Raw genomic sequence first — 18337 nt, forward strand, 5'->3', positions numbered from 1 at the left:
TAAATCAGTTCACTTCATTTCTCCGCTCACCTCCAGTGTCTCCCTCTCCCACTCAGAGTAGAAGCCAAGCCCTCCACCAGCCTGCTGACTTGTGCCCTGCCTCCCCATTTCTCCTGCCACCCATTCACACTCATCCACTCCAACCACATGATTGCTTCTTGAACACATCAAATATTCTTTTCCCTCAAGTCTTTTGCACTTGCTGGACCCTGAAAGTGCTTCCCCCTCAAGTATCTGGAGCGTTTGCTCCCTCATCCCTCATTCCTAGAGGCTTTGGCTCCACTGCGAGCTAAGCTGTCTGGGACAAAGCACTGCCGACTTCACTCCCAGCACACATGGGTCCTCCTTACCCTGGTCGTCTGTCCCTCAGCGCCCCATCACACACGCATGTCACACGTCCCTGTATTTCTTTATTGCTGTCTCTCCCAAACTAGCAGTAATCAGAGTCCAAAGTTTGTATTTATTCATTGCTGTATCTGTAGTGCCTAAGACCGTGCCTAGGAGGTAAAGATGAAATTAAAAATGTCGAAAGACTGAATCTTCCCTCGTTCTTAGATGAACAATTACACATGGGCGTCTTCAAAGGTACTGCAGAACCCGTGGTCTTAGAAGAGGGTATCTGAATGTATTGCTAACCATTTGTACTAACAAAAGAATTACCCCTAAACAAGATAATGTGAGAAACAAGAGGAAAAAGTCAACATACAAAGAAGAAAAATCAACAGGAAAAGATTTAAAGACAAAAGACGGATGAAATAATCAGGTAAGAATGAAAGCATGCACTATAGGTAGGACCACACACAGCTTACAAGACAAATATGGAAGCGGTGGCTTATTCATTTCCTTGGCCGCAGCACACTGAGGGCTGCTGTGTGTCAGGCAGAGACAAGGCAACGGACGTTCATTGGGGTGAACGTGAAGTGAGATGGAGAAGTCCGTGTGCTACTTGTGAGAGTCTAAGCTCGTAGCAACTTCCGGGAAAGCACTTTTGCAATACCTATCATGACAGCCTCAAAATGCATAATCTGTGAACCATTAATCTTATATCTATTAAAACAGCACAAAATATGATCATGGAAAGTCAACTATAGAATTTATATTATAAATATTTATATATCTATAAATATGTAACATCTTAGAATCTTAAATATTAGAAATAAGTGAGATGTATACAATAGAAGAATTATCAACTAAATATTAATAGCCCCAAACAATGGAGCACTATGCTATTAATAAAGATAAATAGAAATTAAGAACATGGAAAAATGTCAACTAAGAACACAGGATAAATTATACAGAATGAGTTCAAACACAGAGCTCTCATAATTGGAGTTTGCAATTGATAATTATATTTTTTATGTTTTAGGGCATTTGATAATTTTCAAAAATAAACATTTTAATAATCAGAAATAATGAATACTAAGCAAAAATAAAAATGAACTTAATTTTTCATTTTCTCCCACATTAGAACTTTATATTTCTAACCTACTCTAATACAATTCTCATATCCTAGAATTATCCACTTCACTTTCATTATTATAAAGGCTATAAGGAAGTTTATATATTTTCTCAAAGCATACTAAAAGTTTTTGTTCTTGCACTCTGACTTCAGATTTATAAACCTTAGAGATACCAATTTTTTTAATGTATAGATTTTTTTGAGAGAGAGACAGAAAGGCAGTGGGGGGTAGGGAGTTGGAGGAGCAGGAAGCATCAACTCCTAGTTGCCTCACTTATGTGCCTTGACCAGGTAAACCTGGCGTTTCAAACCAGCGACCTCAGCATTCCAGGCTAATGCCTCATCCACTGCGCCACCACAGGTCAGGCTACTGTATGGATTATCTAAACTCCCTGTTATACTCTTTTATCATTAAAGGAAGCAAAAGAACAAAGATTTTATGCAAACAATCCAACAATTCATCATTCACTTCACTTCTTACCATGAAAACATGCTACATTCAAAAACAACTTTCCATCAAAAATAACATTTCTTGTTAAAATTTTTCAGTAAAAACAGAATCAAGAGTGTGGTGATAGTCTCAGAGGGATACAAAACTTGTCATATTATACAGTTTAAATGTGTGTGGCTTATTATGCCAATTTATACCTCAGTGAAATTGCTAAATAAAATGTAGGATCAAGAAAAGCCACATACTAAAATATACTAAAATATTTAGAAGGTAGACACACACACACACAAAAAAAAAAAACCAGAAAAAGAAAAAAAGAAGAAGAACCATTCCTTAAATGCATCAGCAATTTTATTTACAAATACAGTTGAACAGAAAGTATCACTAGTTTCTGGAGAAAATTTCTAGTATACAAACTATAATGATTTTTCATTCATGAAAACCAGCAGCTTTCTATTGGGAACGGCTTAGCGACAATTCTGAAGAAAATAGAACTCCCTTCCTCAAGCAAATAAAATTTTATACAAGCTAATTTTTTCAAATCATAATATATAATTGAAAAGCAGAATACAGAAAGCACATTTAGGGGTGCATTTTAGTGAAATTTTCCATATGGTTCTGTATTAATTTAGCATACATTACAATAAACAGAAAATGCAATTATATATTTATATTAACTATTTCAAATAATGTTTCAGAAACTTTAAAAAAAACAATAAAATAACTCTTCAAAAAAACACTAGAAAGTCAAACGAGATCATTATCAGCCTCAAAATATTTTGAAGTTCTTTTTTCCCTTGTGCTTTTAAAATGCTGAACTCAAAGTAAATACTGCACTATTCCCCCACACATAATTACCTTCTTATAAATAAACAACAAAAATACAAGTTCTACCAAGACTATACTGCTCTGATGTAATCTGCAGAGACAAAAAAAAAAAAAGTTATTCTTAAAAAAAAAAAGAGAGAGGGAAAAAAATGACATACAACATATATTTATAGATCTACATCAGCAGCAACCAACTCTTCTTCTATCTGCAACAATGCTTTCGTTTGGAGGCTTACGTCACATGGCGGTTGGCCGTCCGGCTGATCAGGCAAGGAGAGAAGAAAGAAAAGGGCTTAGATTCAGAAACACTGGAACATTGCCACTTGGGATGCATAGCAGTAATCACTCAGAGAATGGCCCGTGAGGTAGAAAGAGTCACCTTGTCACTCACTTAGGATAAAACGAGGCACATCACAGCCTCTGGGTACTAGAAATCTTTGTCTGCAAAAACGGAGTAAAAATCAGCTGCTGATACAGAAATAAGTTACACTCAACTCTCTTTCATTTGTATTGGAGAAGAGAAAAGGCATGGGCAATTTTTTTTCATGACGGCTCTAAAATCAATTCTATTTGGCTTTGGAATTTGATTAGAGAGAGAAAAGCACACACACATATACACACTCCCCCCGTTATACACCCAGCCTTGACATTCTCCAACCTCAGTGGCAGCCTCCAGACACAGACTGGGCCGCCGGGGTAAGAAGACTTAGACCCCGCTGACAGATAAAAGAGAGTTGACTGGGCTGAAACCATTTCCAAAGCACTCTTCACATAAAGGGCCATATAAATACCTCCGAGTTCAAAAGCAAAAGGTTTTGCTGATACCACTTGTAACACCCTTTCACAATAAGGAAGAAACACATGTTACCAGCATCAAGGTTTCAAAATATAAACAGCAGTAAGGACTGTCTTTATGTAGTTCTAAACAAAATGCAATCTAATTACGCTATCCTATGTTTCATAACACACAAACAAAAACATGATTAGTCACAAAATAGCATGTAAAATGTTTTAAAAACTCAGTTTTTCCAAAAATGAGACTGAAATATCATATAATCAGAATTAATGCTTTCGTTTTCAAATACTGTGCATATTAATATATGATTATATAGTAACATAGCATAAATTGACTACTCTTTATGACCTTTGAAAACGGTTTTTAAAGTTGATCTTATTCTAAATCATATAATCAGAGCCTACTGTTAAATGATAGAAATCAGCTAATGATGAGGGAACAATCCTTAGCAAAAAAACTGATTACAGTCTACATAAAATGTTTCTCTTACTGTCTGCTTTGGTTTGTTTGTATCCTCAAGTCACCAGCAGTTTCTCTAGACTCTGAGCAGACTGCAGAGGACCTCGTGCTGACTCTCGGCACATGTCCGTCTCCAATTCCTCAATCCCACAACCCACCCTGGTGTGGCTGGAAGGCCGACTCTGACCCACTCACTGCGCCCTTTCTGAACGGGACACGAGGATTCCTAAAGCCTGGGGTTCTAAGGCAGGGTGCTTGATGGTGAGGAGGCTGTAGGTTCAGGGAAATGCATGGGAACTCGCGGTTTCCTTAAAAGACAAGAAATTTTCTCCCTGATTTGCTCTCTTACATTTGAATCTGAGATAGCAGTTGTTGCAGTACAGTTGGTTGTTTCTGATTCTGACTTCGGCTCCTGAGGAAGAGCCTCCGAGGTCACACTCGCAGGCAATGCACTGGAGGACAAAAAATAATAACAATCCACACTCAGTGAGTTCAAGCAAGCCTGGGGTACTCCTGGAGAAAATACTGAGCGAAATGCAGCTATGCAGCTTCTAAGCTCTTAGATATGTTTCAGGAAAGAAAATTTTAAAAAAAGCTAAAAGATAATTAGTAGATTAAAATCAAGCCTGCCAGATGAGACATTAAAAAATTCATAAAGCCAATTTTAAGAGCTGAGATGATCATCCTTAATATACCAAAAGAGCAAAAATGATTCGCTGACTGGCTTAAAGAAATTCAGCCTTCACTTCCCTGGGGAACGAGCGAGGGTAAAGCACCACACGAAAGAACTGGAGAAGTGAATGAACACTCCTGGGTTTCTGACACTGGGCTCTGGGGTAGGACATGTCCCGTGTCCCCACTGCCTCAGCTTGGTCAGTGTTCTCACATGGTGTTTTTACTTCAAGCCTGAGTATTTTGGTTCCATGTTCTCAAACACTAATGATTCTGACTCATTCTGCTACACCTAGAAACAACCCAAGCCAGCAATATACAAGCTTAAACAAGTTGCGGTCTGAGGGACTCAAGGATTAACAATCGTAATCACTCTTCAGCCCAACACAAGTTCAAGAATTAAACAGATGTGTCTGTAAAGACACTTACTGCAAAATAAAGTAGTTAACAACAGCCTTAGTTCTTTCTTAGGGGCAAGAACCCATTAAGTGGATAAGCAGGCTGTTGCAACTATAAAAATATTTACAGTGCTTTTCCTTATGTACTCTCCCTATTCATAGCTAGGCTTGTAGACACATTTATAATTGTATGTCCCATCCCTATGCTGTTAGTAACATTAGTAAATTATATTTCAAATATGCCTATGACTGCATGATAGAGAAAGCATTTATGCACTGTAAATTTTAGTAATATAATCTTAACAGATTGGAGATTGGAAGTGCATTGCATTTCAACATTTAATTTTTTGAAACCAGGTTCAAGCAAGATTTGAGAACTAAGTAGTAGCAGGCAATTTGAAATTCAAAACTCAGCACAGACTGACGAATACAGCAGCGGCACCTAGCTCAGTAATGGCTCGTCCACGCCCAGCGCCCAAAGAAGCCATGCGCTCTCCAAGCAAAGCTCTGCGGGCCTGCAGTGGCTGTTTATCTTGGTCTCACCTTAAAACAATACAAATGATAACAAAGACCCAGGGACTCGATGATCATGGCGGCTCCTTTGCCCAGAATGTTATTACAGTAGGAGCACATGCGCTTCCCACTGACCGACCTAGACACAGAACAAGAATGGAACGGAGACTTTCACCTGTGCAGCTCAGGATCATTATTTTAAAATCACACTCTGGTCTTAGCATTAGTCATTTAGGAAAGTCTATATCTATTGGTGGGAGGAGTCTCACCAGCAAATCAAAATATGCCTTGATTATATTGTACCTTGAAGGATCTCCATGATGGTTCTGAAACCCTCGACACCTACTCCCCACAGGAACAATCTCTGTGTCACTAGTCCTTTCTGCACTTCAGGACACTATGCTCCTCAGATCACATCAGTACTTGGCAGTCGTCTCCTCCTCTTCCAACACACAACACTAATCATGTCATTTCACCCATCAGAACATCAAAAGAGGAGCCCCAGCTTCTTCCCAGAAGCATTGTAAACTAGATCTCACCCTTGTTTTCCCACCCTCTTTCTCATTCACCCAATATCCAAATTCAACAGAAGCGCAGTGCTCTCCTGACATTGCCTCTGGCTTGCAGGGCTGACTCTGTCTGTGGAAAACAAAATGAAAACTGCCTGCGCTGCATTATAAAAGAGAGAAGTTGAACAAATGTATTGATGGCATAACCTATACAGAAATGAACTTATTATTTTGCAATAATGTACCCCGAATATTAGGTTGTTGAACTAACAATGGCTGTGTTAAAGAAGGCTAAATAAACTAAAAATAAATAGTAAAAAAAAAAAAATTGCCTGAATACTACCATTTAAATAGGTAAGGTGCATTTCTGCTTCCCTTTGGATACAAGTCTTACCTTCTCTTCCAGGTGGGAAGAGGAGGCCCTGTGTTACCTCGGCGCCCCCCAGTCCTGGCACAGCACTGCCATGGCCCGGAGAAGCACACAGCTGTGGAGTGCTCATGTTAGAGAACCACCTTCCAGACAAAGAACTTGCTGGGCAGAGAAGCCCCTGGCTGTCGCCTATGTGTTCTCCTGGGTGTGGCTCCCAGGGAATGGGCACTCTCTCCTCTGCTTTTTTTCTCCCCACCATGGCCTTCATCTTTCTCCAAACAGACCACAGATTCTCACTCCATCTTTGGATTCAAACTTCCTAACATTTTAGGTAGATATAAAATATATTCTCTTAACAAACCCCTTAGTTTGATGGCTAAAAATAAATCCCAGTATCAATGATTGTATTTCTACTTTTCAGTAGTTCATTTGCATGAGAAGCCATACATGCTTGCAGAAGTCCCTTCGAGTAACAGCAGAAATACTGCTCAGTGTGGCTTCATGAAGCACCGGACATCTGTGAAGACACTACACAGATCCCAACACCCAGTACATGTTGCCATCTGAGCTTTCTCCACATCCAAAGGCAAGTTTTGAATCAAAACCTACCGTTATAAGTCTTACACAGTTCCCTTGGCAATATGACCTAAAAAATCAGTTAATGTAGTCAGAACAAAATGTTGGCAAACCAGAGAGGCAAGCCATGGTTTTGGAAATTAAAAACCCAAGAAGCAGTGTCTAACTACCTAACATTTCTTTGTTTTATCCATCTTGTGAAAAGTTCCACCAGACAATGCAGTTTAGTTATAATGCTTTCCTTTTACACTCCGTTTCTATAAAATGAGTTTGTCTTGTCTCGTTAAAACAGTCAACCATTTTACAGTACTACCTTTACTCCTACATTTCAAACGCATTCATAAGCTACAGTGCACTTTTATGATTCCCTATTGAGAACTATTCAGATACGTCTGTATCTAAGACACCGACCACAAGCACCGGCAAGTGAGACAGGGGCAGTAAGGCTGGAGTTTTAAAGATCTCCAGTGGCTTCACAAGATGTCCATAAATGCTCCTAGAAAGCTATTAGGAAAGCCTTCTTAACTGATCTGATAAAAGAACCCTGAATTTGACATATTCAAAAGGCTTGGCTCTCTTTGGAAAGCTTGGACAAGATATGGAGGCAATTTTAATGAAGAAAAAAAAAATGCCCCTGAGACTAAGAAAAGGAGAAACCCAAAGAGCCTCACCTGTTGCGCAGCTGGGAGCCCGACGGTGAAGGAGAGGGGGAGGGGGAGGGGGAGAGGGAGGGGGAAGGGGAAGGGAAATGGCTGCGCGGTGTGGGGGAAGGTGCGGCGGTGGTCTTCACGGGGCTGGCTGAAGGGGGCGGCATGCTGGAGGCTGGATTCCGCATGTAGGCACGGTTGGATGTGGACACCAGCTGAGGCGGTGGGCGGCTGAAGTCTTGAACAGAGGCAGAAGCATAGACTCCTGTAGGCTGATTGAGCCAAGGGGTGTGCCTCCAAGAATTGGATCTTGGGGACTCTAGGTTATCTAGAGATTCACCTCTGAAACATAGAAAGGATTAATCATAATCATATAACACATTCAACTAGAAATCTAATTAACATCACACTCATTAAAATACACTGTTGTGCATTTTATAAGCAGGTATTAATCTACTAAGTCCAATTACATATAAAATTACCTTTAAAACTAAAGTTTCTTTACATCAATGGCATCATTATATTCATGATGCCCTCATACTCCAGTAACCTTCATTATTTTTTTAAAGATTTTATTTATTTATGGGAGGAGAGTGTGAAGGGGGGAAGAACAGGAAGCATCAACTCCCATATGTGCCTTGACCAGGCAAGCCAGGTTTTGAACCGGCGACCTCAACATTTCCAGATCGACACTTTATCCACTGCGCCACCACAGGTCAGGCAAGCCCCGGGTTTTGAACCTACACTCTCAGCATTCCAGGTCAACACTTGATTCACAGTGCCACCATAGTCAGGCAGACATATCAGTCTTCATTTTTGAAACCCACCCACTCCCCCCAAAAAACAACAACAAAAGAAAAATCCCACCTTTTAGATATTTACATATGTCAGGTATTAGACTAAACACTGTCACAAAAATACTGTATTTCATCTTCACAACACTATGTATTATTATCTATCTACTTATATATATTTTATAGCTTTCACAGAAGTTAACGTGTCCATAGCAAAAGGAGCTAGTCAGTGGTAGGACTAGTTTTCAAACCAAAGTCTCCCTGATTACAAAATAATCCAGGAGATTTCTACTGTGTAGTCCTCACTCATTCACAACCAAAGACTCATGCAAGTACAACTTTAGAGCAATTTCTCTTAAATGAAGTTATGTACTTATCATTAATTCTGATCTATAAAGTATGACTCTTTATGGGGGTATTTTTCTACCTGGCCAATTTTGTTATTACTTTTAAAACTTTATCTCTTATCTCAAATTTGAAATATGTATTTTTTGTCTTTTAAAGTTACATAAGTAGGCCCTGGCCAGTTGGCTCAGTGGATAGAGTGTCGGCCCAGCATGTGAAAATTCAGGGTTCAATCTGCAGCCAGGACACACATGAGAGGTGACCATCTGCTTCTCTTCCCCTCCCTCTCTCCAGTCGGGGCTCATGTGTAAGTCTATCTCCATCTCTCCTCCTCTAACTTGGAAAAACAAAAGGTTATATAGGTGCTACACCATCATGGTGAGAAAGACCCAGGCAGTAGAGAAGGGAATCAGAAGGAGGAATAAGGTCTTCCCTTCACTAACCATAACTACCTGTCCTACTCTCCAGAAGTAACCAGTGTGATTTTTTAAAATAATCTTTTAAAAATTTTTATTTATGGATTGGTTTTAGAGAGAGAGGAAGAGGGGGAGAAAGAGAGAAACATTGACCTGTTATTCCACTCATTTATGCATTCATTGGTTGATTCTGTGTGCACTGAGCTGGGATCAAATCTGCAACCTCGGTATATCAGGATGACAGTCTAACAGTTGTCAATACTAGATTTAATTACTCAGTTAACTCTACATATCCCATAAGCAAATTATAGTATTGTTGTTTTACGAGTGGTATTGATCTTTTATTTGTTTAATGACTTTGTTTCTTTTTCTGTGAACTATCTGTTCATATCAACTGTCTGCAGCTATAAAATCTCCAGTGTTTATTTACTGATTTACAAAAGTTACTTGTACATTGAGATAATTAACCCTTTGTCTATAATGTGTTGCAAATAATTTTCCTTCCTTTCTCAACTGTGGAAATACTGAATAAAAGTACCTTCGGTATTCACTTACCCAAGACACATCTCAAAATATGTTCACTCTCTCATCTCCAATTGATTTATATCTATATATTTTTTGAAAAGTTTAAAATTTTAGGTTTCACACTTTGTGAACACTATTATGAGACCAATCTAACCATAATTTCATTATAAACAACAAATAGAGGCTTAATTTTTTTTTAAGCTCAGGAGCCAGAGTAGCACCAAGAACTGCATGAATTACTTAAGTGCCTGAAGCGCTCTTAAGAGTTCTCCATCCAGCTTTGCTACCTACCAGCCGCTTGGTTTTGTCCGCATGCATTCCCTGCTTGAGCCACAGTTTCTTCAAATGGAAAAAAAGAAAGACTATTCCTGTCTCAGAGCATCTGCTCAGGTTAAGTCAGAGGATGTAGACAAGCAACTGACACGTGTGTCTGGCACCTAATAGGGGCCCAAATGACATTTGATCTACTTCACTTTCCGCCACTAAATCTTAGATTAAGAGAAGAAATCATGACATCTCCTCTGCCCAAAGTAGCCAGCATGTCTAGAAATTAAGTATTTGCCTTACAGCACAGAAGAAGAAATAATTCCTAAAATGCCTCGCACCTTCTCATAAGCCCAGGCAGACAAATAGGCTCTTTGTTGACACTGGAACTGCGCTGTCGGATCCAGCTGTTATCATTGTGAAGGGATGTTCTCTTCCTCATTTCCTGAAGGATCTGTTGTCTTTCCAGCTCTGCCCCTGAGGGAACTTGTTCCTTCTTGGAGCTCCTCTGTGATGAGCTAGTGCTCCCAACACGGTCTAAATATTTATTGCTTCCTAAATTAAAAATACATCAAAAGATGCAGGGTTAGCACATTTAAAAAAGGATAGTGTTGAATCATTACCAGCTAGAAGCAGCGGTCATTGGGACTTGGACATGAGCTGCAAAATATAGAATGGTGACAACAATTCCAGTGCCATACGGACTTTTCCTGTGGGGAACTCTCCTGGACTCCTGCTCCCTGTGACAGCTCCTAACAGACTGAACTGTGGTTGGGTTGCATTTTTCAGGGATTTGGCATGGTGAGGGGGCCAACTTGGACTTGGGGAACATGTTAAGGACACTACTCATTTATGGATTCTTGCTGTATTGGCCAAGAGTTTGCTTAAAGGCTTTTAATCACTGTAAAAAAAATAGAGGACTGGATGAAGAAGATGGGGCACATATACACCATGGTATATTATTCAGCTAGGAGAAATGGTGACATCAGATCACTTATAGCGGAATGGTGGAGTCTTGGTAGCATTGTGCGGAGTGAAATAAGCGAATCAGAAAAAAACAGGAACTGCAGGATTCCATACATTGGTGGGACATAAAAGCGAGACTGAGAGGCATGAACAGGAGTGTGGTGGCTATGGGGGGTGGGGGGAGGGAAGGAGGGAGAGGGGGAGGGGAGGGGGAGGGGTACAGAGAGAACTGGATGGAGGGTGGCGGAGGATGATCTCTCTTCGGGTGATGGGTATGCAACATAACTAAATGACAAGATAACCTGGAAATGTTTTCTTTGAATGTATGTACCCTGATTTATTGATGTCACCCCATTAAAATAAAAATTTATTTATAAAAAAAAAAAAGGATAGTGGATAAATCTCTAAATACAGTACAGTATAGCAAAAAAATGTAACATTGTACACATATGCTAACATGATCAATTCTCAACGAGACTGGTGCCTGGGAATAAAGTAACTGTCTCCTATTCCCGGCAATTCCAATCCCCCAGGCAGAGGCACGCCAGGGGAGTGCACTCAGGAAAACTACGGAGGCTGCCTTAGAGGAAACAACCAGCACAGACTGCAGCAACATGAAGTTACAATATGCTCATCCAGAAACAATTTCTCTTCCACTTTTCCCTTCCTTCCTAAATTACATCAATCAAGTTCATGCTCATTGAATGCTTGCTGTGACAACTCCAATGGGGACTGTCCGTTCTAGTCTTTTAAAACACACTTTCCCTGGAGAGAGAGAGAAGACATAAATGTAGGCATCTCTAGATGTCATAACTCGAGTCTTCATGGTATAAGTCACAGAATTTAAGTCATGACCAAATTGAAGAAATGAGAACATATTTAATCACTGAAATGGCTTTTGTGAAATTGAAAAAAAAAAAAACACAGGTAATCCAGATAATAACCAAGGAATGTTATGAGACTGGTTTCTCTTCTAATAAACTGACAAAGTTATAACTTGGATGTTGAATTTATGAATGAAAATTAAGTCAGGTTTTATTTTGAAGGCTTTATCTCAGTTGATTTGCTGATTAATTTCTGATTTGGAAAAACATGCATACCTTTGAAGTATCCTCCCCACCTTAATTTGGATTAGGATATTTCATCTAAGGGTTTATTTTCTTTCACTCTCCAGATTCACTGCTATTGTGAATTCTTTCAAAATTCATGATGTGTCTCTGCCTTAATTCATCTTCAGGCAAGGCATGAATAAGGCCACCAAAGGTTTCTAATACATATCTATGTTTATATTTGTGTATATAAACAGCTTCTCAATTTGGTCAGATTTTAAATGAAACATTTTCTATTCTAGAAGCACCTTATTAGCATAACCAAGTTTTTCAATAAAGTAATTGAAAATTGAGTTAGTATTCAGTTAGTAAAGGGGAGAAGACATACATACAAGAATAACCAGATTAAACACACACCACAAATATTAACAAGCCTATTTTCAGAGAATCACATTTGCCATTACTAACAGGTCATGTGTTTAAATTCAGGAGAGAATATTATCAATGCAAGTTAAAAATGTTTCATGGCAGATTGAAGTACTTAAATCCTAATTTTAATGGTGGTTAGTGGCATATTCAGGGGAGAAGAAGCTAGAAATCCAAATAAGAAGGACCAGAAGAACCAGGTCAGAAAGCATCTGATAAGTCGGGAACTGAGAGAGAGGACAATTTGGTTATATAGTTAAGAGTTCCAAATGGGAAAAAGAGAAAAATAGACCAGAAACTTAAACTAGGACCAGATAATGAAAGGGGAAATGATGATCATAGAACCTTTAAAAAACTGTAAATTCTACAAGAAATGCTTTAACAAGAAATGACAAACTAGCTGCCACCAGACCATTCAAAGTTACAGATGTGGCTTGGCTCACAGCGTTTTAAAAATTCCTTCTCAGTACTTAAAAGATAACATGAAAATCCAGGTATTTTTTATTGTTTCACTTTACTTTTATAATAGAAGCGCTTGGTGACCACAGGCTTGCACTCTCGCCCATGGTAGTAACAGCGGGAGCTAGCAAGTGGCAATCACTTACATGGGCCTGTTCACCAAGCTCAGCTCAGTCCTCATCTGGACCTTCATTCATTCCCATAATTGACTAAAACCTTGCTTACACAAAGCCTGGGATGCAAACCTTGCTTAAAATGATGCTTTTTACTTAGTTTTTTTTTCTTTTTTTTATTATTGTTTTTTTTTTTTTTTTTTGTATTTTTCTGAAGTGAGAAACAGGGAGGCAGAGAGACAGATTCCTGCATGTGTCCGACCGGGATCCACCCGGCATGCCCACTAGGGGGCAATGTTTGGCCCCTCTGGGACTTTGTTGCAACCGGAGCCATTCTAGCACCTGAGGTGGAGACCATGGAGCCATCCTCAGCACCTGGGCCAACTTTGCTCCAATGGAGCCTTGGCTGCGGGAAGGGAAGAGAGAGATTGAGAGAAAGGAGAGGGGGAGGGGTGGAAAAGCACATAGGCACTTCTCCTGCGTGCCTTGGCTAGGAATTGAACCTGGGACTTCCACATGCCGGGCCAATGCTCTACCACTGAGCCAACTGGCCAGGGCTAGTTTTTTTCCTTAGTTATACAACATCAGTTATATATGTTCCTAGAAATACACTTTATACTAAAAATAGGTTCCAAATTGTTTTTGCCAAGTCAGTAAAATCATTATCATTTTGGATTTTTTTGACATCTTGTTATTTAAATGTAAATTTCAACTCTATATTCAACTTTGAAGTCCCCTAGTATTCTGTAGGAAACTTTTCTGTCCCATTACTTTGACTGCAAGATGAAATCTACTATACAAAACTGTATCAACAGCACTTTGTAAAATTTCCACACATTTCATTAGCTATTTAAAACTATTTAAATCTCCCAGGACTACCTCTGTTAAAAAGCAAAGCCAAAATAAGCAAAACATAGTTTTTTTATAAACACAAATGCTAAAAATATTCAGCATTTTAATTATGTAATCTTAACGAACCTGAAATACCTGGACCTTAAAAATACAGATCATAGCGTATGATAACATAAATAAGCAATTCTGGGGGAAAATCATATTTACCAATTTTATTCGTAGGGAAATCATCCAGCTCAGTGGTGGATCTGGATTTATTCCTAGAACACAGAACACACTATATTACATGCCTCGTTAAGAACATCCTTCTCATATTTATGAACACTAAAATTATTACTTTTTAAAGAGGCTGATTTAATTTCCATGTCTATTGAGAGCTATATGTTTTTTTCATGCCAAGAAATTATTTATGTTACACAAACTAGCAGAAAACAGTGACAGACTAGAAGAGATAAAAGCTTGAAGCTCGAAATATATAAACATGTGCAAATCTTCTCCATCTTGTATGATGATTAAGCATATGATGTGACCCAATTATACACTTTGACTCTCTTCCAGATCTCTATCTTACCAGTATATACACAGTATTTGTCATCAGGTCACCTAACATCAGACTGTCCTACTTGCTGCCTGAGGTCAAGAAGTCAACTTTTGGGGCAGTAGGGTACCACTCTGAAAGAGCAACTACCAAATGCTATCCTAGCATTCCAAAGAGGTACTGGAGTGTACTGGCATAGGCGACCTCTGGAAATTCCTGGCTTTGTGATGGTAATATCCAGGACTATAGAAGCACATGCTGATCACATTCTCATTCTAGTAGGCAAAATAACTTCAATTAATAGTAATAAAAATGAATAATGATGTACATTACCATACATATGTATTCATGCATCACATATGTGTAAGCATATAATGTATATGTGTGCATATATATAACATTTAGTAATGTATAATATATAATAATAATATAGAACTATTAGCAACATTCATGAATGGTTTCATTTCTATTAACATTGAAGAAAATACTTTTATGACAAGGTGTTTAGCCACACTTCTTAATTCCCCTAGGGCACGCTGTATCACAAATGCCTCGAAGTATTTCATATTTTCCAGAATTCCTTAAGTTTCCTCTCTGTGCAATCTAATTATTTCCTCAAGGCAATGAGCTATATAATTAAAGCTATTCTGAATATATAATAAATCCATAGCTTAAAAAAAGGAGATATACATTTTAATAATCTACAGGTACCCAGAAACACTGATTATAAATAAGGTCATTCATCACTAGAGCTTTCTGTAGCTTCCTATCAGCCCATCATTACCTGTGTATTCCTTTTCCTTTCCCTGCCTCCTCTGAGCCCTGTCCGGCCATCCTTTCTGCCTATACAGATGAGTCTTTCCTCATCTGGAAGGAAACTGGAAGGGAACTGCCTAGAGAAGAAATTTCAGCTCTGAAAACACAAATTAATGGTCATACACTGGATATTTTTGTTCTGTTTAGAAGTCCTTAGTGATTTTAAAAATATAAGGCACTTTTTAAATTACTGAAAAGCATTAAAAGTAATGTTTTAGGAAATGTTAGAAGTATATATAACATTTCATCTATCTGAAATCATATCTGCATTCCCCTGAATCACCAGTAGCTCTAATCAAACTAAGGCCACAACTCTCACTTCAGTTGTCCACATGTAGCTTCATTTCAGGTAAGCTTATGCCATGGCTTATAACCTCTGTAAAACAAATGTTAAGGTCGACTGCAAAAACTGAACACAATTCGGCCCTGGCAGGCGTGCAGAAGTCCCGGGTTCGATTCCCGGCCAGGGCACACAGGAGAAGCGCCCATTTGCTTCTCCCCCCCTCCCCCCCTCCTTCCTCTCTGTCTCTCTCTTCCCCTCCAGCAGCCGAGGCTCCATTGGAGCAAAGATGGCCCGGGCGCTGGGGATGGCTCCTTGGCCTCTGCCCCAGGCGCTAGAGTGGCTCTGGTCGCAACAGAGCGACGCCCCGGAGGGGCAGAGCATCGCCCCTTGGTGCGCAGAGCGTTGCCCCTGGTGGGCGTGCCGGGTGGATCCCGGTCAGGCCCATTCGGGAATCTGTCTGACTGTCTCTCCCCATTTCCAGCTTCAGAAAAATACAAAAAACAAACAAACAAAAAAAACTGAACACAATTCTTCCCTTGTGCTCATTTATTTCCCTTGCATTATGGCTCCTCCCATAAGAGTTTTGCTCCCCTCTGTGAACTTGGGCTGGCCCTGTGACTCTACTTTAAATAACAGAATGTGGCAGGAGCAATGGTGTGCAAGGTCAGAACGGAGACTGTAGGTGCCTGGCATGCTCCCTCTCTTTAATTCTCTCTCTTTCCTCTTCCTGGCCTCCATGTATGTAGGACTGTACTGGTTGCTGCATGTTGAAAGACACACAGCCCAGTTAGTCTCACTGCCCCAGCTGACAGCCAGCCAACTACCAAAAGTTTACCTACTAAACTGGTAGTAGCCGCATGATGAGCCCAATAAACTAACAGAATTGCCAAATGAGTTCAGCCCAAAATGCTAACCCATAAAATCATAAATTAAGTTACTAAGTTGAGGGGTAGTTTAATATCAACCAGCAAGATGTCACTTCGTCCCACAAAAGATCAAAAGCTATAGTAGTTCTACAAAACACCCCAGCAAGCCCACAAAAATTCACGTGAAGTCAATTACTCTAAGCAAACTTGAATTAAATGTTCTACACACCTGTCACCAGGAAGCATGCCTGAAGATTCTTCCTCTCCCTTTGGTATATCATAGGAATCAACAGGCCTAAAAGATGAAAAAGTTTATGATCAAAATAAAATACTTTGATGCTTTCCCTGGATTTAAGAAATATATAGCAAAATAATGTTATTCTAGCCTCTTTCTGAGAATGGTCTCTTGGATGAAAACTAAACACAGAGAAGTCTCTCAGTCAATCACTTCCGAAAACAGACCTAGCACCACCAGCAGACATTTGCAACATTCAACAAATACATGCTACCTGCCTGCTATATGACTGAAGAGTGTTTGACGGCTGGGCTGCTGAAACAAAGCAAACTTACTGACCTCGTAATAATACATTTTAGAGGGGCATGCGGCCGCCTGACAAGCAAATACACGCCTACTATAAAGCAGGGAGGGGCGCATGGAGAGAAAGGCAGGGAAGAGGCATGTCTTTTAGATGAAGTGTTCTGGAAAGTCTGGGAAAGTAGAACAACAAACACGTGAGGAAACACTTCTCCAGGCACAGGAACCAGAAAATGCAGAACTCCAGAGACAGAACATGTTGTCACTTTCAAGGAAGGACAAGGAGGACTGCCCAGCTGTAACAAACCAAATGAGGGGAAGCGGTGGGAAGCTAGGTGGACCAAAGCGCCAACGCAGTTCCTACAAGCATCAGCGGCGATGCGGAGGACTTCCCACAGTATTCTCCTGTGAAGGGAAGCCATTTGGAGACACTGAGTAGGAAATTTGGTGACAGGATCATGTTTACAATGCAAAGGGTTCACTCTGGCTGCTCCGTTCACTCGTGTAGAGAGTGGAGGGTGGAAAGCAGGAAAACCAATTAGGGGCCTTTCAAGTGGGAAATGGAGACAGCTAAGCCAGCTAACTGAAAAGCCACGTGGACCCTCGGGCATGGGAACAGACCTCCTGTACTGGTATATTTTGACTGACGTCTCCCTCTCTCTCTCCGCCTGGCGCGTCTGCTCCTCCTCGCGGCGCCGCTGCTCCTCGGCCTCTGCCTGCCGCCGCCGCTGCTCCTCCCACTGCTGCTGCTCCTCTCGCTGCTGCTGCTGCTCCCGCTGCCGCTGCTCCTCCCACTGCTGTTGCTGCTCCCGCTGCCGCTGCTCCTCCCACTGCTGCTGCTCCTCCAGTTCTCTCTCCTCACGAGTGAGGTGTTCCTGCAGCTTCTTTCTTTGGCCTTCGCTCACACCTTCCTCCTGCCACTGTCTCCTCTCCTCTTCTCCCGCTTGGCTCCCTTCCCTTTGGGGAGACTGGGACCCTTCAGCCCAGGCGGCTTCCAACGTGGAAACAGCGGGCTCCCGTGCAGTCAGGGAAATGCTGTTTGAGTTTAGGACCATTAGCTCCTACAGAACCAGGGAAAAAAGAAAAAAAAAAACCTGTGTATTTCTGTAAGTTCATGAAGATATGTCTAGATTCAGTCTTAGATGATACCTATTATAGTTGGCCCAGGATCCTATTTGAAACAACGTTAAGTATTAACTAATAAAGACAACCTTTGGGTGATGGTGATCTAACTTAGAAGAGGTAGATGCATTTAGGTGTCTGTTCATAGAAAATTTAATTATTCAGTAGAGAAACTAGGAGAAAATTTGAACCATCAAAGCAAAATTCTGACCAATCAGAGCTTGTTATATTTTAGTGTGTGACAAAAGCCAAGTGAAATACATTCTTCTCCGTTTCTCAGCTGATTTCAC

The 18337-nt window shown here is 40.2% G+C and overlaps 1 protein-coding gene across 9 annotated transcripts in view; it reads right to left on the reverse strand.

The window, feature by feature from the left end:
- Positions 1-2243: 2243 nt before the first annotated feature.
- The window catches only part of LMO7 (LIM domain 7), a 249815-nt gene continuing 233721 nt past the window's right edge, over positions 2244-18337 (reverse strand). For 8 of the 9 annotated variants that reach the window (XM_066236557.1, XM_066236563.1, XM_066236564.1 and 5 more), the window contains 8 exons: positions 17547-17986; positions 16620-16685; positions 14095-14147; positions 10364-10577; positions 7703-8020; positions 5607-5715; positions 4343-4445; positions 2244-2998 (listed from right to left, as the gene is read on the reverse strand). In XM_066236557.1, the coding sequence (XP_066092654.1) occupies positions 2976-2998; positions 4343-4445; positions 5607-5715; positions 7703-8020; positions 10364-10577; positions 14095-14147; positions 16620-16685; positions 17547-17986 (1326 nt within the window). In that variant the 3' untranslated portion in view covers positions 2244-2975. The remainder of the gene's footprint in view (positions 2999-4342; positions 4446-5606; positions 5716-7702; positions 8021-10363; positions 10578-14094; positions 14148-16619; positions 16686-17546; positions 17987-18337) is intronic. The other variant, XM_066236566.1, reaches the window with a different exon arrangement.

Source organism: Saccopteryx bilineata, chromosome 6 (genome assembly GCF_036850765.1).
Source record: "Saccopteryx bilineata isolate mSacBil1 chromosome 6, mSacBil1_pri_phased_curated, whole genome shotgun sequence".
Lineage (NCBI taxonomy): Eukaryota > Metazoa > Chordata > Mammalia > Chiroptera > Emballonuridae > Saccopteryx > Saccopteryx bilineata.